Genomic DNA, 26,661 nt, shown 5'->3' on the forward strand with positions numbered 1-26,661 from the left:
CGGACGGGCTCATGTTATAAAAACTTTTTATCTTATTTTTCACGCCACCGAGTGAAAAGCCGCCATGAAAGCGAGGCCGGCCAGTAGAAGATATCCCGTGATTCAGGCGATCTATACCAAGGCGATGCTGTATATCGAGGAATCGCATTGTCGTGACGGTCTAGGCCGAACGGAGTAGACTTTAAGACTCTCCACGTGGACCTAGTGCATTTTGCTTCGTGATGCACGCTGAACGTAATCTTATCGCAATTGCTCACTTTTCATGCGCAGAGTGTACGTCTTTTTCTTACTATATAAGAGCATTTATCCCAAATTTGTAGTTAGTTTATTTACATCTTTCATTTGTAATTTGCGTGTAGTTTTACTTTTTTACATTAGGACCTCTGCTCTTGGATTATTTTTTCTTCATATCAGGGTGAGTTTCTGGTTATAATTTTTCTTTTCATATTTGCACTTTCCTTTTTTTCACATAGGTACATAACAACATTTCAACCTACCTAGATTCAACTTTTGTTGTAATGTCATTAACTTGTAGTTTTTACATAGGTAGATTTTATACCTACCAAAAATGTGTGGGTACTATAAAATTTACCTATTCATACTCGTAATATAATTTTTCTACTAGTTCTACCAGTTTAATATTTCAAGCAAAACAGTACCCAGTAAAATAGAGTATTATGTATAAGGAAAATATTGATTGGTACAGTTGCTTTCATTATACGGGACCAATTTGTTTAAATATATCTAGGCAATTATTAAACTTAAATTAATTGTTATGTTTTGCTATATATTCATATTAAATAATTTATTAATTTTTTAGATATGTGCATTCACATATGAAATAGTTACTTAATGAGTATCATGTAAATTAGTTTTAAAATATAATGTAGGTACCTAAATTCTCTGTACAATAATTTTAGTAAATTTAAATGTAGCGTTGAATAGGTACTTAGGAAGTATGTGAATACACACCTGTATCGGTCAAATGATAAAAGCAACAAAACATACCTGAATAGAATAATATATTTATAAAGGGTCTAGCAGGATAAGATAAGGTCAGCGGCCCAAGAAAGGTATTTTGAAAATGACTTGTGTGGTAACATCGGCAAGATATAAATCTACCATTGACACAAATTCAGCCTCGCATCTCGCTGCGTTCTGGTGATAATTGATCAAATAGGCGCTAGAGTGGGTATTTTTCAAAATTGTTTTTTTCGAAAACTATTGCAGCTATCTTAATGAAACAAAAACTGTTCGTTAGAAAAAACATTAGTCTACATTATATATTTTTTATAGAATTTTTCTGTCTTACTTACTATTAAAAAAAATAAAAATATTTTTTTTCTAGATTTTATTCTTAGTTCACGCAGAGGTACAATCACAGAAAAAATAATGTAACTTACTATGTCTAGTATTACTACCAAAAAGTGCATAAATATAAAATGGGTGCAACACTATCAAAAAAAATTAAAACTTCTTATGACCATCTTAGGTACTCCTGATTTCCCAATTGTGACACCATTATCATCTGTTTGTTAGTAGTAGTTAAAAATGTAAGGAAGACTTTGATTTTGACATAAACAGATGAAAATTGTTTGTGGAACTACAACGTTTTTAGAGAACAAGACACTGGCTTTCCAGCTAGTCGCGTGTGTGCGTTGTGTTTTGTTTACGTATCATTTTTATACCTGCACCACTATAGTAGCTCGACTTCAATTATTATGTGCGTCAATGTTTTAAATATATGCGAAGTTGCGGAAGGGATTTTTGATGGACCCCAGATCCGTAAGATGTTAAAGGATCACATTTTTGTTACTAAAATAAATGGAAACAAGAAAGCAGCATGGTTATATTTTAAGGAAGTAATTGAAAATTTTCTAGGAAATCGAAATCCAAACTATAAAAATAGTGCGAATTTGATAGAAGGCTTTAAAAACCTAGGCAGCTTGACATGAACTCATCATGGATATTTCCTTATCAATGTCAAAGTCAACATATCTATTTTTATTAACTATGCGCCGAATAATTTTTATTAATAATGCTAACCTTGGAGCAACGAATTTATCTTGTGAAACGTTATGGAATCGGTAATATTTCATATCGATATGCAATATAATTTTTTTATGAAAAGTATCCATAACTCGTAGAGCAAGCTAATTATAAAATTCGGCACCACTGATGATGTAAAGAATATTAAAAAGATAAAAATGAACAGATGATAACGATGCTGCTACTGTTGTGGTTATGAACTCTGTACAAGATAATCCAAAGTTGTCACTCAGGCAAAGGTCAGAAAATATAGAAATTAGCAGGTCTCATATTTAAAGAATTTTAGTAGACAACAAAATCTATCCAATTAAACCAGTGTTTAATCGTCGTTTGGACTTTTGTTTAACAATGGGCGAGAAACTTATTGCAAACAGATTCTTTCATCACCAGATTTTATTTACTGACGAATCAACTAATGGCGTTGGTGTCCTCTCAAAATTGTAGATACTGGAAAACATAATCCAAATATTCGATTGATAACCCATAGTGAAAAATTTTAAAAAGTGTCTGATGTGGCATAATATTATATCATAAAATAATTAGTCCGTACTTTTGTTAAGAAAATCTTAATCAAAATTCATATTTGGAAATTATCAATAATATTGTTTTGGCAGAACTACATAGCGAAAATTTAAAGTTCAGAAGAAAACTAATATTTCAACAAGACACTGGCTTGACGTTCACTTCCCGAACAACTGGCTCGTACGTTATGGACCAATACCTTGGTCTTCATGGGCACCCGACTTGTCCCCATTAGATTATTTCTCATGAGGGTACCTAAAGCAAAAAGAATATTCAAACTATTTTGACGATAACATTAATTTATTTAAACAAAAATTTCATGGAACTGTTGCCACCATAAACGAAGAAATGATATCGTCTGTGTACAAAAAATTTCATTCAAATTTCACTGAATTTTACTCAACAATGTATCAATTTCTGTCCACACTTTTTACAGGAATTTAGAAAAATATTTAAAAAATGTGTAGTACCTACTGCTTCGTCGTTGTTGTTGATTCCAGTTCTAATTTGTATTTTTGTGTTTTTTAATTAGAAACGCTACTGTTATTTGGTTTGGCAGTTGTTAATAGTAGAACAATTTCGGAGCCGGTTCCACGTCGCCGGTTTAAGTTACTTGACGTTCAAGAGACATATTCCTCTTTTCAAAAACTCGAAAACCTATTTACTTCTGAGGAAGAGACATGTCTCTCGAAACGTCAAAAAACCTAAACCATTTTTATATTATATTAAATTTAAAAAAAGTTTGCTTATTATTATTATTTCTTACAATTTCTGTCTGCTTTAAAATAGTTAAAAATCGCTTCTTCATATTTGCAAAGTGTGATTATTCTTCTTTTTTGAGTATTTAAGCATTTTTTGAGTTTCACATTTTGAAAATGTTTAGACGTCCTGTCTGTTTTATTACATATTTTATTACTGNGCTGGTGAAAAGGGCGTAAAAGGATTTTCTTCTAAATTGATAAGTATAGCTTCTTCAAAGTTTACATTTCTGATATGCCGTCTTTGACCATTACCCTCACGCTTAGGTTGAATTTGGTCAGTTTCTCGCAACCTTCTATCCACAGCTGAAAAAGTTTGCCTGTGGGGAATCCGGCGATTTGGATATCTCTCATGGGACAATCTTGTTGCGGCAGCACAATTTTTGTGACATTCAAAAAATATTTGGAGCATATCAACATACTCATTGTTAGTAAAATGTGCCATAATTAAACAACTATTATTTGAAACCGTTGATGACACACACATCAACACAAAAATAGCAAATTGTTTACTCAGCAAATTTGTTTCCGATTTACCAGGAGCAACTATGATGTTGGTGAAGTATTCCCATACTTATCCTTAAACAAATCGTGTTAGATTGTGTTCAAAGGAAAGTGGGAACGGAACTACTTTCAAAATATTCTTTATAAAATTTTTACTTTAAAATAACGTTATGTTGTAGTATTACATTCGAGATTACAGTAGGTAGTATTAAATTAGATATTATTACTTAAATTAGACACTTAAAATAATTTTATTTGTTACATAAAGAATACTCCTAAATAAATTTATTAAAATTACTTTACGAGAAAGGCGTTTTTTTTGCTATTACAGAATGGTGTGTTGATGTGTTTGTTACTGCAACCATTGGCGCTGTAAAATTTCCGAAGTATGTTTTTCGTAAATTATCTATAAAAATAACTATTGCGTTTATCGAAAAATGCAAGAGAGAAAAAATGTTTGTTTTTAGTTGTTACGTCCGAAAATGTAAATAAAATATGTAATTTCATACAGGGTGAAAAATTCTTTGGAGTAATTTGTTGCATGTAGTCGACAGCAGCGCATCTGGTGGATATATTTAAACGATATTAATAGAAAGTATGTGTCCGCACTGGACAAATGTCTGTACAAAATATAAATGATTTACGCCACATCGTTCAAGATAAATTGAAGAAAATATTGGTTGGCTCTACAACATTCAAGACCCTGTAATTCCTCAGGAGTGCAACTTTTGTCTAAGGTATATTTAGTTCATTCGCCTTATTTTTTCATCTAGATGTACTGGTAGCGTTTGTGCTACTCTATTCAAAATCACCCTGTATATAATATGTTGCCAATTACAATTATTCATTCTTACAGAATTCTGTAATAGAATGGTCGAGGGATCACAGAGTCCACCACAAATTCAGCGAAACCGACGCTGATCCTCACAATGCCAAACGCGGATTCTTCTTTTCTCATGTCGGATGGCTCCTTTGCCGCAAACATCCCGATGTCAAGAGCAAAGGAAAGAGTGTTGATATGTCTNGGCCAGACACAGTGAGGGAGCCAGTTGTTGTCCTTTAATGTCAGTGGTGTTTCGATTTTGATATTATGAAAACGACCTTCTTGTATTATATGTTTTGTGATCATTAGTACCATTACAATGAAACTGTCACTATGAAAGATGCCTACTATGTAAAAATGTTTTAAAAAATGTTATTGTTCTGAGCCAAACATTATTTAAAAAATAATTATTTCTGACTAAACTACGCAGAATTCGATGACATTTTTTCTTCAAAAAAGTCTAATTCATTAAAAAATAATATTATTTGCTTGATTATTAAAAGGAATAAAAAAAATTCGAAAAATTTCTGTTAAGAGTAGTTACAAAACTATCCTTATTTACAACCGATTTTGATAAAACTTGTGGTAGTTAAAGACCCTTATGGTATGATTATTACTTACAATTTTCATTGCGTTATCTTAATCAGAAAGAAAATAATTTAAAAAAATATCCAAATGATAAGACCCCTTAGGAGGGCCATATTTCAGTAACAATGCTCCGGAGGACCAATGTTTATAGAACTTTTTATACTATTTTTGGCTCTACTTTCACCCCCTTAAATTTTGTATCAACTTTTCCAAACACCCTGTATATTAACTCTTGAAGTTAAGTGATGAAAATCGGTATTTTGTAATAACTTTTTTGTAATTTATTAAATTTGTATAATTTTAGGGTAAAAGCCATGTTATTTGGAATTAGGTCTACTAATGTGTGATGATAATGTCGGCCCGGAACAAATGTATATTTTTTTCAATTTTTTATTTAAATATTATTGTCATATATAAACTACTAAACAGTCATGATAGTTTCAATACAGGTTTGTTTTAGAGACAATAATGTAGGTATCGATTGGTTCACTGATAGGATATATAAATTGCCATAACCTATATTGTACGTTACAAATACAATAAATAACATTTTAACTATCCGTTTATTTAACTAAATACTAATCGAAACTTAATATAAGTATTGTCTTTAATTATTGTAATTAAATCACTGCATTTAAATACAGTTTTCACTAGAATACCAGATAAACCGATACTTGTCCAACTCCAAAGCACACCATATGCCATACTGCCATCCTCCACGCCAAGGTCACGAGATAACCTAATGGGGCGATGGGAACAGACAAAGATAATGCATATGGATATGAAAAATGGTGGGATCACTCAGTAATAAGGGCATTTACTCTGATTTAGGTACAAGTGTACCAAATACGAGTTTACGTTAGGACCTATATTTGAGTGAATGTACTCAGATTCAGTTTAAATATAATCACAAATGAGTAAAATGATCAAAATGCCCAATATTGAGTGAAAATGTACTCAATCATTTCACTCAATCGATTCACTTCGATTTTTTACAGGAATTTAAAAAAAAGATTTAAAAAATGTGTAGTACCTACTGCTTCGTCGTTGTTGTTAATTCCAGTTCTAATTTGTATTTTCGTGTTTTTTAATTAGAAAAACTACTGTTATTTGGTTTGGCAGTTGTTAATAATAGAACAATTTCGGGGCCGGTTCAACGTCGCCGGTTTAAGTTACTTGACGTTCAAGAGACATATCCCTCTTTTCAAAAACTCGAAAACCTACTTACTTCTGAGGAAGAGACATGTCTCTCGAAACGTCAAAAAACCTAAACCATAATAATTGGGTCTTACTTTTTGGAAGAAAATCTTGGTCAAAATTTGGAAACTGTCAATAATTTAGCCATTTTTATATTATATTAAATTTAAAAAAAGTTTGCTTATTATTATTATTATTATTATTATTTACAATTTCTGTCTGCTTTAAAATAGTTAAAAATCGCTTCTTCATATTTGCAAAGTGTGATTATTCTTCTTTTTTGAGTATTTAAGCATTTTTTGAGTTCTCGAACTTTGCTCAGAGAAAAATTTCACATTTTGAAAATGTTTAGACGTCCTGTCTGTTTTATTACATATTTTATTACTGCCCATGGCTTCGCAAGATAAGCAAAACTTTTTATCAAAAATCACTTTTTCTCGAAAAACAGTAAAAAAGTTTACAAGAATGTGGTGCTACTCCTTCCGGGGACACACTGTATATTCACGTTACTTATATCTTGGGAGATTTTAAAGCGAATTATACAAGGTAAAACTTTATTTATAGAATGTATATGTATAAGATATTTATGATATCTTGGCTTTTTCTTAAGTCTGGATTAATAAACTTTGTTTTTAAGATATAGAACCCCTATAAAACGCAGTAGGTACTCAAAATGTTTAATTTTTCTAATAAATTATTTAAGTTTGAAATGCTTTTGCAATACTAATAGAGATAATGACCTTAGATGTAATTTTGTAACTGGAAGATTCTTATGAAACATGTTATGATTTTGAAAATTTAAAATATTTTTCGATTTGCTTTTCAAGTGTGACTATGATATTTGTGTAATACAGTAGCATAATATGGTGATTTGACAATTCAGTGGTGTTATTTTACGAATTCACATAAACTTATGTGTAAAAATAAATTAGCTCCAATGTGGAGTATTCTTGGGTTTCTTGGATTTTCGTTATAATTTTGTAAATTTGTTTAATAAAAAAATTTCTCCGAAAATATTTTGAAATACATTTTGACTGAACATTATTTCTTTTTGTTCAGCAGTCTGAAAATGGCTCCAAATATTTCTATACCTACTGGAGTTCTCCACGAGCACGACGAAGAGGTGGTTGCAAAAGCCATTCCACCAGAGGTGGTCAAACCAAGTGACCGCAAACTTAAACTAGTTTGGAGGAATATCATCATTTTCGCCTATCTTCATACTGTGGCTGTGTATGGGATTTATTTAATGTTTGCTTGTGCCAAGATAGCAACATCCATATATGGTAAGTTGAACTTACAAAGTGTATATTCAATCCATGGAATATATTCTTCATAGAAATGTACAAAAAATAAATATTATATTATTGTTAATAGCTACATACTTACTCTTTTGCAATACAAGCTTGACCAATATGTCTGTTTAATATTTTACTTATATTTATGAAGCAACCAATCATCTTTGACCATTTGTTCTCTGTTGGAAAATTTATTGTATTTGTAATATAGGTATGCACCTACGTACTTAAAAATACCGGCGGAAGGTTCCCAATTTTCAATACTAATAGGTATATCTGTCAATAGTGCATAATTTTAAATTCCATTGATTACTCGATGAAGATACGTGCAAGTCGGTTGCGTCGAGCCAAGTTCATAAACATGAGAAACTCATGTGAGGTCATACAGCGCCGGTAGTAGTAATTATTTTACATTTGTTTATTATAATTAAAATTAGATTCAGGATGTCGATATTTTACTTATAAATCGGATTCAGTATCATTATTATCTAATTTTAGCTAATTTTAAAAAGTAAATACATTTTTCACATACAATATATTAGTATACCAGTATAAGCATTGGCAACATTAGTAATCAGCAATCAGCAGGGGACCTCATTATAAAAAAAAGTTGATGTAAACATGCATGGGTCGGAGAAATTTTTAAAATTGATTTTTTCCGTTTTTCTTTTGTATCTACACTGAAAGAAATGCGTTTTATTCTTAATTAGAATTCTATATGCCATTATAAGACCATTGTATACTATATGTGACAGTTAAACAGGTGAATATTGGATATAAAACGCATATTGCTAGCACAGTTGTATAGTAACTATAAACCTTACTCTTTATTAAATTATTGTATANGGTTGGGCCTACGACCTTAAAACGGTTTCAGAGGATATGATTAGGAAGCGTGTTTTAAGAACGGGAGATGGCAGCCATGAAATTTGGGGATGGGGCGACAAAGACCAAGACAAGGAAGATTACAATGATGCACTCATCACTCACAAAAAATGTTAAACAGTAGTTCCAGAAAAATAAGACCTATTTACTTAATATTTTTGCTGCATTATATTTTTTTATGAAAGGAGTTGATATTATGCCTCTATTTATTTTAATATATCAATCTAAGTTAAAATGATTTTTATTTATAAGCCTATTATTATTTAGTTTTTATAAATCTGCATTTCTTTGAAAACATAATATACTTTTATGACCAGTTATATTTAGTTTGTAAATGTGCAGTGAACGCATTTGTAATGAAACGAATCTTTTGACTAGACAGTTTCATAAACTCTGTTGAATTTAATTTAGCAATGATGTGTTTCAAACTGATGAAATAATTCTATATAAGGGTGGCTCATTTTATAAATTTCTCCTTGTTTCATTATTATTTTCAATTATATATTCAAGTCAACCAAAATCTATTAAATAATAGCCATACACAAAAAAGTTGTCTGTACTTTCCATGCGACATATGTTAACCGTAGTATTTTTGTCTCCTGATCACGAATCCGGTGTCAGAGTTCAGCTATTACATCACAGGAATTTCCTAACCTTAAAAAAACAGGATAAAAATAGAAAAAATTTACGAAAAAGTGCTAGGAAAAATACAATATTTTTTTTTTTCTATATTCAAAAGTTCATTTATATTGTTAAGACTCCGTCGAACGTGAATCCGCAGTCAGAATTGATGGTTCTTTTTCTAACCCCAAAAAAAAAACGAGTCAATTAAGGTCAGATAATCTAACGAATTTTCAAAAAATTACAGATTTGCGCCAAATTTGGTATACGGGGAATTTCGGGGTCGATCACGCATTCGAAGTCAATTCCGGTTTCAATAGTGCATTTGAAATTTTTTTCCGTACTCATTGGTTCCAATTTCTGTTTGTCCTTACTTATTGCTCTACCAGCTCTTCACAAATATGACTTGAATGGGTACTAGCTTCTTGTTTGGGCCCTCCAAAGGGAGACACTACCCTCTGAAGACAGTTGAAATGTAACAAATGTATAAAGATGTACCTTTTTTTATTCTTCCTGGATTGTTGTATTTCTTCACCATATGTGTCTTCAAATGTTCATTTTGTCTTTTACGACTTTACATCAAGTTTTTAAACAGTTTTAATTAAAAGTTTGTGGGATGCAAAATTTTTAACGGTCTCTCGCTGCCAATTTCAAAATCAACTAACTTTTTGTTTCCCGGTCTGTTTCCTAGTGACCGCACTTGCGTAAGTAGGTATGTTTTCAGTTTACGCTGCACTCTTGTTATAATGCTATTGAGTATAATTTTGAGAACTAATGAAAAAATCAATTTAATTTTAATTATAACTAAATATTCTTAATATTCTCTTTAATTCCTCTTTCCTTCAAATTTTGATTTCATGTGCTGATTTTTTAATTTATTGTCAAAGTTCTTCCCCTTTCAATTGAACCCCTTTCATATAGGCAACGTACAATGACATTGTACCTTGAGGCCGCATTTATACTTCTTGGTGGCAGGTGACGGATGTCAGGTGATAGGCGACAGGCGACGTCGCTTGTATCTGTTTTCCACTGTTTTAAATGCTACCATTTATAGTCTGGTTAGGTGGCAGGAGACGACACGGTGATGTCACCCGTATCTGTGATATGCGTCAACTGTAAGCGACATCATCCGCTCCACCCGCAGTAAAATCTATTTCTCCTTGGCGATTTTTGTTAAAATAAAGTCAAATGTCCCTATCCACATGCGCATTAATTCAAGAAACATTTCAGGATGGTCCCTGAGATCTCTGTAGAGATGATGAAATTCTCCATATTGACCACGAACTGCATTTACCAGGTGAACACTATTATTTTCTTCTTTTTCTTGTATTTCTATCTTCGTTTTCAGCCTCTAACACCAAAGCCACGACGCGTTTTAAACGACATCTTAATTAAGATTGAAGAATTTTCTCTTTCATCCAATACGTAACACTGGAAGAAAGTATAAATGTATTGTCACCCAACGCCTATCGCCTGTGTCTATCACCTGTCGACTGGAAATATAAATGCGGCTTGTCACTGTTGGAATCTATTCCTTTATTCTCTCAATTTTATTTTCAATTCATATAATTATTACACTAAACTCTAAAAAGGTAAACATCTTGTACAATTGCGGTCGGTCAGGATCAGTAGAACAGAGCGAAAACAGTCAAACACAATGTCTGAAATGAGGGAACAAATGTATGGGTCTGCTTACATATTTAAAAAAATAATAAAAATGAAAAAAATGCAGAACGAAGGGAAGAAAAAAGAGATGACAAATTAGAATGAGAAAAGCAGTGGGAAGCAAAATTAGAACAATGAGATAAAGAAAGGGACAAAAAATTAGAACAACGTTTACAACAGTTACAAAGAAACATGCAAAAGAATATACAAAAGAAGTACAAAATTTTTAGATGCAGCTAAACGAAGAGCGGAAATAAGGATTGAAGTAGAAAAATCACAAAACGAGAAAGAAAACTAGATGAAACAGGAAATATCAAAAGAAGTAGATATCGAGATGGAAGAATAAAAAAAATAACTAAGAGAAATTGCAGCCAATTTGGAAATAAGGTTAGAACTAAATGACCAAAAAAATAGAAGAATAACAAAGATTCGGGGAATTGGAACGACGTATAAGGATAGAAAGTGTGCCAATGGTTATAAAAACATATAAATATAGGGGGAAAATATAAAATTCTAGTCATCTACATAAAGCGAATGAAAGAATAGACTACTGGGCACAGATGGAAAAATAAAAGAATTTATTACAATGAAAGGAAACGATGAAACATGGTACGATCTCATTGAGGATCATTTTAATGCTTACGAAGAATTCGAAGTGTGAAGTGTTGTTTTTAAATTATTTCTGGAGAGATAAGGCAAATCAAAAGTGAGAAAAAATTTATAAACAGAAAAATATGATCAAACCTATGGTATAACCAGAGAACAGTATGCCATGAAGAAAATAAATATAGCAAGATATTTAGAACTACCAATGATGGAGGGCAACACAATAAAATACATTGCAAGACATTTTGTTGACGAAGATGCGATTGCGATTCAGGAAACTAAACAATATTACTGCAATAATTGAAGTGAGTAGATAAGATAAAGCAAGTAAAGAGACTATACTAAGTAATGATCAGAGCCGGATTAACAGTGTCTTAGGCCCTGAGGCGCAAGGGTTTGGTGGGCCCCCTATATATTAATCGAGAAAATATTTGGAAAATGACTGCTTTAAAAGTATTTTTGCAGCTTCTGATAACACAGCCACACCAAAAAAGTTGTCTGTACTTTTTATACAACATATGTTATCCGTAGTATATTTGCCTCCTGAACACGAATCCGGTGTCAGAATTTGAGCTATCATATCACAGAAATTTCCTAACCCCAAAAAAACAGGTCAATAATAGCAAAAATTCACGAAAAGTTGCTAGGAAAAGTACAAAAAAATTTGTTTTTCTATATTCAAATGTTTATTTATATGGTTAAGACCCCGCCGAAAAAACGGGTCAATTAAGGTCAAATACCACGAATTTTCAAAAAATAACAGATTCGCGCCAAATTTGGTATCCGGGGGTTTTCGAAGTCGCTGATCATGGATCCGAGGTTAATTTTGCCCCGAAAACCTCCGTATACCAAATTTAACGCGAATGGGTTATTTTTTGAAAATTTGGTCGACATCTTGGATCCGCCATATTGAATTTTGCAAAATTGACCTCGGATACGTGATCAGCGATTCTGAAAACTCCTTATACCAAAGGCGCGAATCTGTTATTTTTTTAAATTCGTGATATCTGACCTTAATTGACCTGTTTTTTTGATGTTAGATAAAGAACCATCAATTCTAACCGCGGATTCACGTTCGGCGGGGTCTTAACCATATAAATGAACATTTAAATATAGAAAAAAATATATTTTCTATCTTTCCTAGCACTTTCTCGTGAATTTTTTCAATTTTTTATCTGTTTTTTGAGGTTAGAAAATTCCTATGATGGGATAGCTCAATTCTGACACCGGATTCGTGATCAGGAGGCAAACACACTACTGATAACATATGTTGCATAAAAAGTACAGACTACTTTTTTTTTGTGTGGCAATTAAATTAACGAAATATGCAGGTAGTTTCGTTATAGGCTATTGACTATGTACTTTAGATAGGAACTACAACGTAACAGAAATTTTATTGTTTGATATGTTCAATTGTCCCTAAAAAATGATAAAAGACCGTTACTATATGATTTTGATGCCCATTGCTTGCTTCATTCTTCCAACATTGGCTCCAATGTATTTGTGGAACGAAACCTTTGTCGATGCTTTCTGTATTAATATATTTAGATATATTCTTACTTTACATGCCACCTGGTTAGTCAACTCAGCTGCTCATCTTTATGGACATAAACCTTATGATAGGTAAGATAACGTAAAACTAATAGATCCATTAAATTAATTAAATTCAATTGCAGGTATATCAACCCATCTGAAAACCTGACAGTTTCTCTCCTCGCTCTGGGCGAAGGATGGCACAACTACCATCATACCTTCCCATGGGACTATAAAACTTCCGAGTTGGGAAAATACAGCGTAAACTTATCCGCTGCCTTCATTGACTTCTTTGCTAAAATAGGTTGGGCCTATGACCTTAAAACAGTCTNTAAAAGTTTTAATATGCGCCACACACATTATTCTAGATTAATTAATAATTAAACAGTTTAATAAGCCCATTTCTTTCAGTGTAGTAACAAATAAAAGTATAATGTTCCACTTTTGCAGATAAGATACCAATTTAAAACTCCAATAATTCGAATAAAAAACTACCAATTTTCTTAATAGGGCATGGTAGGTACTTCCTTCTCAGAAATACAACTTCACGCCAATAAATATTTTTTACGCTTTCTAGATTTTTATTTTTGAACTTTTTTTTCTTAAATGAAGTCCTATATCATTAATCCTAACCTAAACTAACGCTGACATATAATATAATACCTCAATAGTGATCAATGAAATTTTTACACAAATTTTATTTTTATTGTTGGAAATTTGAACCTTTCGAAACACATGCTTCTCATTTTATCCATTTTAAAAATTTTTGTTTTTTTGTTTCTAGCTATTATTCTATACCAACTTGGCTCATTGGGTGTAACCGCCGGAGCCCACAGACTATGGTCCCATCGTTCCTACAAGGCAAATGTTCCTCTAAGAATTATTTTAACTGTATTTAACACAATGGCTTATGAGGTATGCTGTCACCGAATCGTAATATATCTTTAAATCTTCAAATATATATGATACCAATTACAATTACCTACACATTCTTACAGAATTCTGTAATAGAATGGTCGAGAGATCACAGAGTCCACCACAAATTCAGCGAAACCGACGCTGATCCTCACAATGCCAAACGCGGATTTTTCTTTTCTCATGTCGGGTGGCTCCTTTGCCGCAAACATCCCGATGTCAAGAACAAAGGAAAGGGTATCGATATGTCTGATCTGTATGAAGACCCTATTCTTGCTTTCCAAGACCGTTACTATATGATTTTGATGCCCATTGCTTGCTTCATTCTTCCAACATTGGCTCCAATGTATTTGTGGAACGAAACCTTTGTCAATGCTTTCTGTATTAATATATTTAGATATATTCTTACTTTACATGCCACCTGGTTAGTCAACTCAGCTGCTCATCTTTATGGACATAAACCTTATGATAGGTAAGATAACGTAAAACTAATAGATCAATTAAATTAATTAAATTCAATTGCAGGTATATCAACCCATCTGAAAACCTGACAGTTTCTCTCCTCGCTCTGGGCGAAGGATGGCACAACTACCATCATACCTTCCCATGGGACTATAAAACTTCCGAGTTGGGAAAATACAGCGTAAATTTATCCGCTGCCTTCATTGACTTCTTTGCTAATATAGGTTGGGCCTATGACCTTAAAACAGTCTCACAGGATATGGTTAAGAAGAGGGTTCTAAGAACAGGAGATGGCACCCATGAAATTTGGGGATGGGACGACAAAGACCAACCCAAGGAAGATTACAAGGATGCGCTTATCACTCACAGAAAATCTTAAACGATAGTTCCAGGAAAGTGTAGTTTCATTATGTACATATAGTTGATAAGTGCTACTTGAGATACAGTAAAGCAAAACTACTTAACTTTGATAAAATAACTGAAAATATATGTTTTCTTGAAGACATAGATTGAGATTATGCCTCTATTTATTTTAATATATCAATCTCACTAAAAATGATTTTCATTAATAAGTCTGTAATTATTTGGTTTATAAAATTCTGCAGCCCTTCGAAAACATATATTTTTATGACCAGTGATATTTAGTTTGTAAATGTACAATGAAAGCATTTGTAATTAACAAATCATTTGATTAGATAGTTTGATAGATTCTGTTGAATTTAATTAGGCAATGATGTGTTGCAAACTGCAATATTTCTAAATNATACTAAGTAATGATCAGAGCCGGATTAACAGTGTCTTAGGCCCTGAGGCGCAAGGGTTTGGTGGGCCCCCTATATATTAATCGAGAAAATATTTGGAAAATGACTGCTTTAAAAGTATTTTTGCAGCTTCTGATAACACAGCCACACCAAAAAAGTTGTCTGTACTTTTTATACAACATATGTTATCCGTAGTATATTTGCCTCCTGAACACGAATCCGGTGTCAGAATTTGAGCTATCATATCACAGAAATTTCCTAACCCCAAAAAAACAGGTCAATAATAGCAAAAATTCACGAAAAGTTGCTAGGAAAAGTACAAAAAAATTTGTTTTTCTATATTCAAATGTTTATTTATATGGTTAAGACCCCGCCGAAAAAACGGGTCAATTAAGGTCAAATACCACGAATTTTCAAAAAATAACAGATTCGCGCCAAATTTGGTATCCGGGGGTTTTCGAAGTCGCTGATCATGGATCCGAGGTTAATTTTGCCCCGAAAACCTCCGTATACCAAATTTAACGCGAATGGGTTATTTTTTGAAAATTTGGTCGACATCTTGGATCCGCCATATTGAATTTTGCAAAATTGACCTCGGATACGTGATCAGCGATTCTGAAAACTCCTTATACCAAAGGCGCGAATCTGTTATTTTTTTAAATTCGTGATATCTGACCTTAATTGACCTGTTTTTTTGATGTTAGATAAAGAACCATCAATTCTAACCGCGGATTCACGTTCGGCGGGGTCTTAACCATATAAATGAACATTTAAATATAGAAAAAAATATATTTTCTATCTTTCCTAGCACTTTCTCGTGAATTTTTTCAATTTTTTATCTGTTTTTTGAGGTTAGAAAATTCCTATGATGGGATAGCTCAATTCTGACACCGGATTCGTGATCAGGAGGCAAACACACTACTGATAACATATGTTGCATAAAAAGTACAGACTACTTTTTTTTTGTGTGGCAATTAAATTAACGAAATATGCAGGTAGTTTCGTTATAGGCTATTGACTATGTACTTTAGATAGGAACTACAACGTAACAGAAATTTTATTGTTTGATATGTTCAATTGTCCCTAAAAAATGATAAAAGACCGTTACTATATGATTTTGATGCCCATTGCTTGCTTCATTCTTCCAACATTGGCTCCAATGTATTTGTGGAACGAAACCTTTGTCGATGCTTTCTGTATTAATATATTTAGATATATTCTTACTTTACATGCCACCTGGTTAGTCAACTCAGCTGCTCATCTTTATGGACATAAACCTTATGATAGGTAAGATAACGTAAAACTAATAGATCAATTAAATTAATTAAATTCAATTGCAGGTATATCAACCCATCTGAAAACCTGACAGTTTCTCTCCTCGCTCTGGGCGAAGGATGGCACAACTACCATCATACCTTCCCATGGGACTATAAAACTTCCGAGTTGGGAAAATACAGCGTAAACTTATCCGCTGCCTTCATTGACTTCTTTGCTAAAATAGGTTGGGCCTATGACCTTAAAACAGTCTCACAGGATATGGTTAAGAAGAGGGTTCTAAGAACAGGAGATGGCACCCATGAAATTTGGGGATGGGACGATAAAGACCAACCCAAGGAAGATTACAAGGATGCGCTTATCACTCACAGAAAATCTTAAACGATAGTTCCAGGAAAGTGTAGCTTCATTATGTACATATAGTGGATAAGTGCTACTTGAGAGACAGTAAACCAAAACTATTTAACTTTGATAAAATAACTGAAAATATATGTTTTCTTGAAGACAGAGATTGAGATTATGCCTCTATTTATTTTAATATATCAATCTCACTAAAAATGATTTTCATTAATAAGTCTGTAATTATTTGGTTTATAAAATTCTGCAGCCCTTCGAAAACATATATTTTTATGACCAGTGATATTTAGTTTGTAAATGTACAATGAAAGCATTTGTAATTAAACAAATCATTTGAATAGATAGTTTGATACATTCTGTTGAATTTAATTAGGCAATGATGTGTTGCAAACTGCAATATTTCTAAATATTTTTATAGGAACGCTCCTTTGTTCCTTTATTTTTGTACCAAATAGTACGAATTTAGTTAGTATTAACTTTTATAGTTATTTCTCATAATGACTACGGTGGCTAAATTATTATTTAGGTAAACCAAAATCAATTAAGTAATTTATATTAAAAATATTCTGATAATAGATTGTTTTATTTACAACTTTGCGATGCAAATTCAGTATATCAGAAGTTTGTATGTGTTAATGGGGAGCAATCCCAATTTGGGTTATAATATTTGGCATGTATACAGGATTGTAACTTAACAAATATTACATACTACAAGGGGACAATCTAGAACCCAAATGGTGTCGATTTAACTAAACTTGCTTAAGCGAAAAATGCCGCAAAAAAGTTGGAGGGTGTTAAAGCTTCTTTTTTTATTTCTGATTTTCTCCTTAACTCAGAACCCAAATAACCGATTTGAGTAAAATTAGCTGTTGCTTAGTTTCTCTTCATGAATTATGCAGTGATTATGTTCCTATTAGGTTAAATCATACAGGGCTTTAATTTTACTACAACCCTTTGTGAATATTCTTCTGTAACTTTTTTATAAGTTTAAATTTTTACACGCAACTATCAGAAGTAGGTAGAGAATTTTATTCTCCACAAAAATACATTTTTGAGAGTTTTACACTAGAGTAAATAATTAAAACCTTTTTTAACAAAATTTGGAAACAACAAACATATTTCACACAACAACAATTCGTTAATTTCGGCGTTAATATCCTTAAAACATTATGACAAAATATGGCGGTGTTTTGGAATTCCTACGTCAATTTCGTTCTATTTTCGCTGGTAGAGGAGTCTGTAACTATCAAATATCGAGTTTTCAAATACATAAAGGTATCCAGTAGGAGAAACATAAATTTTGGAGTTTCTGATGGAAATTATTTCCCCATTATTGTTGTTACTTTTTATAAATCACACAGAACTGTTAATGTTTGCTATCGACACTTACAAATAATAAAAGCTAACACTGTCGTTGAATTGAAGTCTTTCAACAAATTTATAAATGGTGTGAAAAAGAATACTCATATATCATGGTAAATGGAACTGAAACAAAACATGTAATATTACATTTACGAAATTCAAAAGAGATAATGGATTTAGTTTTAAATAATATATTCTGAGAAAATGTCAGCAATACCAAATTTCTAGGCCTATACCTATGTGGATAATAATCAATACTGGTCAGTACATGNACAATCTAGAACCCAAATGGTGTCGATTTAACTAAACTTGCTTAAGCGAAAAATGCCGCAAAAAAGTTGGAGGGTGTTAAAGTTTCTTTTTTTATTTCTGATTTTCTCCTTAACTCAGAACCCAAATAACCGATTTGAGTAAAATTAGCTGTTGCTTAGTTTCTCTTCATGAAGTATGCAGTGATTATGTTCCTATTAGGTTGAATCATACAGGGCATTCATTTTACTACAACCCTTTGTGAATATTCTTCTGTAACTTTTTTTTGTAAGTTTAAATTTTTACACGCACCTATCAGAAGTATGTAGAGAATTTTATTCTCCACAAAAATACATTTTTGAGAGTTTTACACTAAAGTAAATAATTAAAACCTTTTTTAACAAAATTTGGAAACAACAAACATAAATTTCACACAACAACAATTCGTTAATTTCGGCGTTAATATCCTTAAAACATTATGACAAAATATGGCGGTGTTTTGGAATTCCTACGTCAATTTCGTTCTATTTTCGCTGGTAGAGGAGTCCGTAACTATCAAATATCGAGTTTTCAAATACATAAAGGTATCCAGTAGGAGAAACATAAATTTTGAAGTTTCTGATGGAAACATTATTTCCCCATTATTGTTGTTACTTTTTATAAATCACACAGAACTGTTAATGTTTGCTATCGACACTTACAAATAATAAAAGCTAACACTGTCGTTGTCTTTCAACAATTTTATACCTGGTGTGAAAAAAAAATACTCATATATCATAGTAAATGGAAGTGAAACAAAACATGTAATATTACATTTACGAAATTCAAAAGAGATAATGGAATTAGTTTTAAATAATATACTCTCAGAAAATGTCAGCAATACCAAATTTCTAGGCCTATACCTATGTGGATAATAATCAATACTGGTCAGTACATGTCGACTATGTTGCCAGCAATTTGAATTCGACATTTTTTGCTATAAAAATAAGTAAAAAATATTAGATAAGTATTTATCGTTCGTCAACGATGCGCAACGAATATTTATTTTAGGAGAATTTCTCCTTAAATCGGCTAGACTCTTACATACCAATATTCAAAACAGATTGTATACTTAGTACATTTTATTCCTTACTCATCTATACGAACTTTTGTTAAACAAATTCCCTTTATGTGATACTTTACACACTCATGGTACAAAAAAAATGCTAATCATGTTATTAATATTATCGAAAATCTCTATACGGGCGGGGTAGGTTTGGGGTATGCTATTTTCAATTAACATAATTGATTATTATTCACAAAAAAATTCTAGTCCACGCAAGCCCAATAACGATACAATATTGTTGCATGTCAAATTTTACCATCCTAAAGGTTAATTATTTCACTAAATGGTAATGAACGAACCTCGACAATAAATTTACAAACATTGTACGTACATGCAGAACTATTGACAGTTATCCAAAATAAAGACAATAATTCGAATTAAGGAAAACCCATTACTAAAATAGAATTTAGGTACTCACGATAACGTAAACATTAAGTTAATTACTTTGTTTTTTGACCGATTTCAAATTTCCTTTTTTTAGAATGTAGGATAAAAAAACTCTATCTAACTGTAATACTGCTGTTTTTATTAATGCAATTCACGGCCAACTAGGACGCGTTTTTTGACGTGAAAACAGCTAATTGGTATTAGCTATTTTTTTCCAAAAAACATATTACTCATTCAGCATCCTTTAAAATGTCTTATCACCAAGTTTTATCAAATTCGATACACCTTCAGACGAGCACTAGTTGGCCCTGTATTGCATTAATAAAATACATCAGTTTCACAGTCAGATACAGTTTTTTTACCCTACATTTCATAAAAGAAATTTTTAAATCAATCGACCAAAAAATAAAGAAGTTACAGGCTTGTATTACATTTCGCGACATCATGGAGTGCTCGCCTGAAGATGTATCGATTTTGATGAAACTTGGTGGTAAGACGTTTTGAGGGATGCTGAACGAGAATACGTAATCTGTTTTTTGGAAAAAAAATCGCTAATACCAATCAGTTGTTTTGATGTCAAGAAAAGGCGTCCTAGTTGGGCGTGAATTGCATTAATAAAAACAGCAGTATCGCAGTTAGATAGAGGTTTTTTTACCCTACTTTCCTAATTAAAAATTTTTGAAATCGGCCAAAAAATAAAGAAGTTACAGGCTGTAGTATTTTTGGAACGCATTTTAGGAAGCATATCCATCCATATAAACATTTCTCGCATTTTGACGCCAATATTCGTACCTACTCAAGTACTCAAGTGACATATTACATTCAAATAAACGTTCAATTGCTTCTCAAAATACGGATAACGAAACGTGTTTTCTTAGGAATTTTTATTTTATAGTTACATTTTATTTTGCATAACAAAATCTGTATATGCAAATTGCAATTTTAATAATTGAAGTAATTTGCACACTTGCATATGCAAATATTAATATTCGAAACATACCTACTTAAAATTTAGTTCCGAAATTGTTTCTTATTTAACTTTACTTTAACACTATTCGCAGACTCATATTAATAGGAACTTTCTGTCTTATTTTTGGATGAAAAATCTACCCTCGAGTGAAGGAAGGTAATTTTTTGAAATAACCAATTAAACAATCAGTGATTTTAGGACTCATCAAGTGAACCTGTGTATTTTGCTTCGTGCTGCCCGCTGAAACGTAATTTTATTGCAATTGCTCACTTTTCATGCGCAGAGTGTACGTCTTTTCCGTACGAGGTAGGTATATAAAAGTAATGTTCCTAACATTTATATCCTTCGATTATAATTTGCGGTATAGTTCCAGCGTTAGGTCGGTTCATTATTTGTTTTAAGGAGGATTCATTGATTTCCGTTTCGATTATCTTCCCTTCAGTGAATACATATCAAAAGGGTAAGTTTCTGGTTATAATATACTTCTGCAAAAAATTAAGGGAGCAAAAAAATGTTTCGAATTATTAGTGATTTTTCAGAATGCTGTATCTCAATTAAAAATTATCGTATCAAGGTTTTAAAAAAAGCATTTTAAAGCGCCGAATGTCTAGTTTCCAGATTTCTTAGCTCAAAATTTTTAGGAGCGATAGTCATCGCGAAATTCTAAGAAATAAGACTAANAATTTTGGAGTTTCTGATGGAAATTATTTCCCCATTATTGTTGTTACTTTTTATAAATCACACAGAACTGTTAATGTTTGCTATCGACACTTACAAATAATAAAAGCTAACACTGTCGTTGAATTGAAGTCTTTCAACAAATTTATAAATGGTGTGAAAAAGAATACTCATATATCATGGTAAATGGAACTGAAACAAAACATGTAATATTACATTTACGAAATTCAAAAGAGATAATGGATTTAGTTTTAAATAATATATTCTGAGAAAATGTCAGCAATACCAAATTTCTAGGCCTATACCTATGTGGATAATAATTAATACTGGTCAGTACATGTCGACTATGTTGTCAGCAAATTGAATTCGACATTTTTTGCTATAAAAATAAGTAAAAAATATTAGATAAATATTTATTATGCTTTAGGAAATTCACATAAAGTGTTTAATAATACATTGGGGTTCGTCAACGATGCACAACGAATATTTATTTTAGGAGAATTTCTCCTTAAATCGGCTAGACTATTACATACCAATATTCAAAACAGATTGTATACTTAGTACATTTTATTCCTTACTCATCTATACGAACTTTTGTTAAACAAATTCCCTCTATGTGATACTTTACACACTCATGGTACAAAAAAATGCTAATCATGTTATTAATATTATCGAAAACCTCTATGCGGGCGGGGTAGCTTTGGGGTATGCTATTTTCAATTAACATAATTAATTATTATTCACAAAAAATTCTAGTCCACGCAAGCCCAATAACGATACAATATTGTTGCATGTCAAACACAATATTCAAAACAGATTGTATACTTAGTAGGTACATTTTATTCCTTACTCATCTATACGAACTTTTGTTAAACAAATACCCTTTATGTGATACTTTACACACTCATGGTACAAAAAATGCTAATAAAGGTTAAGTATTTCACTAAATGATAATGAACAGATGAACCTCGACAATTTACAAACATTGTACGTACATGCAGAACTATTGACATTTAGCCAAAATAAAGACAATAATTCGAATTAATGAAAACCCATTACTAAAATAGAGTTTAGGTACTCAGAATAACGTAAACAATATGTTAATTACTTGGAGTACATTATGCAACAATACCATATACAGGGTGTCGCGCTTAAATGTGATACAAGCCTGAAGCTTCTTTGCTTTTTGACCGATTTCAAATTTTCTTTTTTTAGAATGTAGGATAAAAAAACTCTATCTAACTGTAATGCTGCTGTTTTTATTAATGCAATTCACGGCAACTAGGACGTGTTTTTTGACGTCAAAACAGCTAATTGGTATTAGCGATTTTTTTCCAAAAAACAGATTACTCATTCAGCATCCTTTAAAATGTCTTATCACCAAGTTTCATCAAATTCGATACACCATCAGACGAGCACTAGTTGGCCCTGTATTGCATTAATAAAAACAGCAGCAGTTTCACAGTCAGATAAAGTTTTTTACCCTACATTTCATAAAAGAAATTTCTAAATCGACCAAAAAATAAAGAAGTTACAGGCTTGTATTACATTTCGCGACATCATGGAGTGCTCGCCTGAAGTTGTATCGATTTTGATGAAACTTGGTGGTAAGACGTTTTAAGGGATGCTGAACGAGAATACGTAATCTGTTTTTTGCAAAAAAAAATCGCTAATACCAGTCAGTTGTTTTGATGTCAAGAAATGGCGTCCTAGTTGGGCGTGGATTGCATTAATAAAAACAGCAGTATCACAGTTAGATAGAGGTTTTTTTACCCTACTTTCCCAAATAAAAATTTTTGAAATCGGCCAAAAAATAAAGAAGTTACAGGCTGTAGTATTTTTGGAACGCATTTTAGGAAGCATATCCATCCATATAAACCTTTGTCGTATTTTGACCTTTGACGCCAATATTCGTTCCTCTAAATCCTATAATTTAAGCCCGGAATTTCTCCTGTTTTACTCAAAGGTAAATATCAAAATTTCAGAAGTATGAAATGTTTAAAAGGTTACCATATATTCAAGATTTTTGGGAGTCCGGAGAAAAAGTTATGACACATTCAAAGGGATGAGAACCACAAAAAAATAACACCGCGTATATTATTTTCTTACATACCTACTCAAGTATTCATGTGACATATTACATTGAAATAAACGTTCAATTGTTTCTCAAAATACGGATAACGAAACGTGTTTTCTTAGGAATTTTTATTTTATATTTACATATTATTTTGCATAACAGAATCTGTATATGCAAATTGCAATTTTAATAATTGAAGTAATTTGCACACTTGCATATGCAAATATTAATATTCGAAACATACCTACTTAAAATTTAGTTTCAAAATTGTTTCTTATTTAACTTTACTTTAACACGATTCGCAGACTCCTATTAATAGGAACTTTCTGTCTTATTTTTGGATGAAAAATCTACCCTCTAGTGAAGGAAGGTAATTTTTTGAAATAACCAATTAAACAATCAGTGATTTTAGGACTCATCAAGTGAACCTGTGTATTTTGCTTCGTGCTGCCCGCTGAAACGTAATTTTATTGCAATTGCTCACTTTTCATGCGCAGGGTGTACGTCTTTTCCGTACGAGGTAGGTATATAAAAGTAATTTTCCTAATATTTATATCCTTCGATTATAATTTGCGGTATAGTTCTAGCGTTAGGTCGGTTCATTATTTGTTTTAAGGATTTAAGGATTCATTGATTTCCGCTTCGATTATCTTCCCTTCAGTGAATACATATCAAAAGGGTAAGTTTCTGGTTATAATATTGCTTTTCGGATTTGCATGTTTTTTTTATGCACATTACATAAGTAGGTACTCTTTTTAAATCACCTAATTAACTTTGTTGTAATGTCCTTAACTTGTAGTTATTATGTAGATTTACACATCTTAAAAAATGTGTAGGTACTGTAAACTTTAACTACTCCTAATAAAAGTGTATAATATAAGAAAAAGATTGAATTTAAGTTTCTAGTGTTGTTGCTTTCATTGTACGAGATTAGTTTATTTAAACATATCTTAGCATTGACTGCATTAATTTTTAAACTAAAATTAATTGTTTTTGATTTATTATATTGCTATGTGAAACAATTTATAAATTTTTTTGATTTGTACATTTACATATCATTTATTAAATAGTTACCTACTTCAGTAAGATTAAATCAACTTATCTGCCAGGAAGATCAATTTCAATTATTTGAGCATCGTAGTTCTTCTATGATTTGTATTGGTTGGTACCACTTATGTATGACACTCGCACAGGTTTAAAGAAAAACTTGTTTCGTAATAATCCGTAACTACTTATCGATAGCCAGCTAATTCATTTTGTGACCAAACCAATCGCGCAGTGGGTAAGAAAAAGTGGCGGGAGGGACGAAGATTACATACACATTCTTTGACACGGTGACACAAATACCTGGGGACATAATTTCTATTACCACAGGTCATCAGACAAACTCCAACAAAACTGCTAGTCTTTCTACGTACCACAGCCTGCACTAAACTTTACTACTAACAGCATATACAATGGGTCACAAGACCTGAAGGAATTGCAACACCGCTTTTTATACAATATAATTGTTTGTTCATTTTCTTATATTTAAACCCAAAGATCAAGATCTTGTCTAGCACCGATTAATTGCTGAAGAAGAATAAGAAAAAAAAGTAGAAATATGGAATGTTTTATTTAGAATTTTATAATAGACGAGCGGTCCACCCTTAAATAGATGCTTAGAAAATCAAGGTCACCGACCACGAAGAGGGGCCAGGATGAAATCTTTTGTAATCGATGTATTGAGTTATTGCGAACAAAAAACCTAAGTAACATTTGTGTGTCCGAGTGGTAGGTAATTTGTTATTAACAAAAAAGTTGCAAAATAAAAATATTGCAAAAAACGCTCTGCAATTTTCTAAGGTAAACTGGGAAAAAACAAACACTTTTTATCTCTTGACATTTTTTCGTAAAACGCTTCCTTTTCGAGCTAGGGGCGATTTAAGGTCGAAAAATGGCTAAACATATTATTAATCTTATAAATAATTATATGATATACAATATTTGATGAATTTGAACATATGTATGAGTGTTAGAAATACTAAATAGTAAAAATTGTAACAAGTAATTAATGAATAGCGTTTATTCGATTATATGCACGACAGCGCTATATCTATAGGTATATAGCGATACTTAGGGGATAAACCCTTGGATTGTCCTACACAGATCTCAATACATTTTCTTCCATCACCGGTGTTCTTACAAATCTGTCTCTGCCACGATCATTTACTCTTGGTTGGAACGAACCATTTTCTCTTAAACGTTGATGGATCCTCTGTAATACCTGTCGAGAAGGAAGTCTTCTATTCGGGTATGCTGCNTAAATGTACTTAATTATTTCAAAAATTATATATAAATATAATTTTTAAAATAATTACTTGACTGTAAGATTCAATCAACTTATATCTGTAGGGAAGACCAACTTCAATTATTTGAACATAGCGGTTCTTCTATGATTTGTATTGGTTGTTACCACTTATGTATGACACTCGCACAGGTTTAAAGCAAAACTTGTTTCGTAATAATCCGTAACTACTTATCGACAGCCAGCTAATTCATTTTGTGACCAAACCAATCGCACAGTGGGTAAAAAAAAGAGTGGCGGGAGGGCCCCTCCATAAGAAGAATTTCGATGCTCAAATAATTAAAATTGATCTTTCTTACATGCAAGTCGATCGAATAATTAATGCAAAGTGCAGTAAAAAGTTTCTCAATTATGTGCTATTTTATAGCTTTATGATAAAAATTTCTTAAGCAAAATAAGAAGTAGATACCTATATTTTATCAAATTATGATAATCAAAACTCACAAGGATTAGTGCTTACTGTTTTCATATTTGATCCAAATTAGTTTTTTAAACATATACGCAGCTTATCCTTTTTTTCTCTATTTTCCTCTTTTATTATGACTAAGTCTTCATTTTCGTAAAGAACAATATTGTAATAATGTTCATTTCATTCAATAATTATAATAAAGAAAACCTTAAAAAAATACTGTTATTTATTAGGTTCGAGAATTAAGATTACTGAAATTTC

At 31.8% G+C, this 26,661-nt stretch overlaps 3 protein-coding genes across 5 annotated transcripts in view; all 3 read left to right on the plus strand.

Moving 5' to 3' along the window:
- The first annotated feature begins 221 nt into the window (after positions 1–221).
- Positions 222–15,179, plus strand: LOC108917101 (acyl-CoA Delta(11) desaturase-like). 2 transcript variants are annotated; one of them, XM_018723539.2, is made up of 5 exons: positions 222–415; positions 7,501–7,724; positions 13,831–13,961; positions 14,045–14,433; positions 14,487–15,179. In XM_018723539.2, the coding sequence occupies exons 2-5, from the start codon at positions 7,511–7,513 to the stop codon at positions 14,800–14,802; spliced, it is 1,050 nt and encodes a 349-aa protein (XP_018579055.1). In that variant the 5' UTR covers positions 222–415; positions 7,501–7,510; the 3' UTR covers positions 14,803–15,179. The 2 variants fall into 2 exon arrangements, with proteins under 2 accessions (XP_018579055.1, XP_018579056.1); XM_018723540.2 differs by having other exon boundaries at positions 7,504–7,724.
- A 1,095-nt stretch (positions 15,180–16,274) lies between these two features.
- Positions 16,275–16,906, plus strand: LOC108917095 (acyl-CoA Delta(11) desaturase-like). The gene is made up of 2 exons (XM_018723533.1): positions 16,275–16,471; positions 16,525–16,906. Exons 1-2 carry the CDS (start codon positions 16,275–16,277, stop codon positions 16,838–16,840), a joined length of 513 nt encoding a protein of 170 aa, XP_018579049.1. The 3' UTR covers positions 16,841–16,906.
- A 4,343-nt stretch (positions 16,907–21,249) lies between these two features.
- LOC108917102 (acyl-CoA Delta(11) desaturase-like) overlaps positions 21,250–26,661 on the plus strand; it is a 50,483-nt gene continuing 45,071 nt past the window's right edge. The window contains exon 1 of one of the 2 annotated variants that reach the window (XM_018723543.1): positions 21,250–21,349. The gene's annotated coding sequence lies outside the window, so the exon portion shown is untranslated. Of the gene's footprint in view, positions 21,350–24,278; positions 24,324–26,661 lie in introns of those variants that run through there. The other variant, XM_018723544.1, reaches the window with a different exon arrangement.

The sequence above is a fragment of the Anoplophora glabripennis genome, unplaced genomic scaffold (genome assembly GCF_000390285.2).
Source record: "Anoplophora glabripennis isolate ALB-LARVAE unplaced genomic scaffold, Agla_2.0 scaffold45, whole genome shotgun sequence".
Classification (NCBI taxonomy): Eukaryota; Metazoa; Arthropoda; class Insecta; order Coleoptera; family Cerambycidae; genus Anoplophora; species Anoplophora glabripennis.

Excerpts from the sequence above, each read along its gene's own strand:
- LOC108917101 (XM_018723539.2), top strand. The coding sequence starts at position 7,511 with ATGGCTCCAAATATTTCTATACCTACTGGAGTTCTCCACGAGCACGAC. Across the intron at positions 7,725-13,830 it reads GATAGCAACATCCATATATG|CTATTATTCTATACCAACTT; the intron begins GTAAGTTGAACT and ends TTTTGTTTCTAG. Across the intron at positions 14,434-14,486 it reads GGACATAAACCTTATGATAG|GTATATCAACCCATCTGAAA; the intron begins GTAAGATAACGT and ends ATTCAATTGCAG.
- LOC108917095 (XM_018723533.1), top strand. The coding sequence starts at position 16,275 with ATGATAAAAGACCGTTACTATATGATTTTGATGCCCATTGCTTGCTTC. Across the intron at positions 16,472-16,524 it reads GGACATAAACCTTATGATAG|GTATATCAACCCATCTGAAA; the intron begins GTAAGATAACGT and ends ATTCAATTGCAG.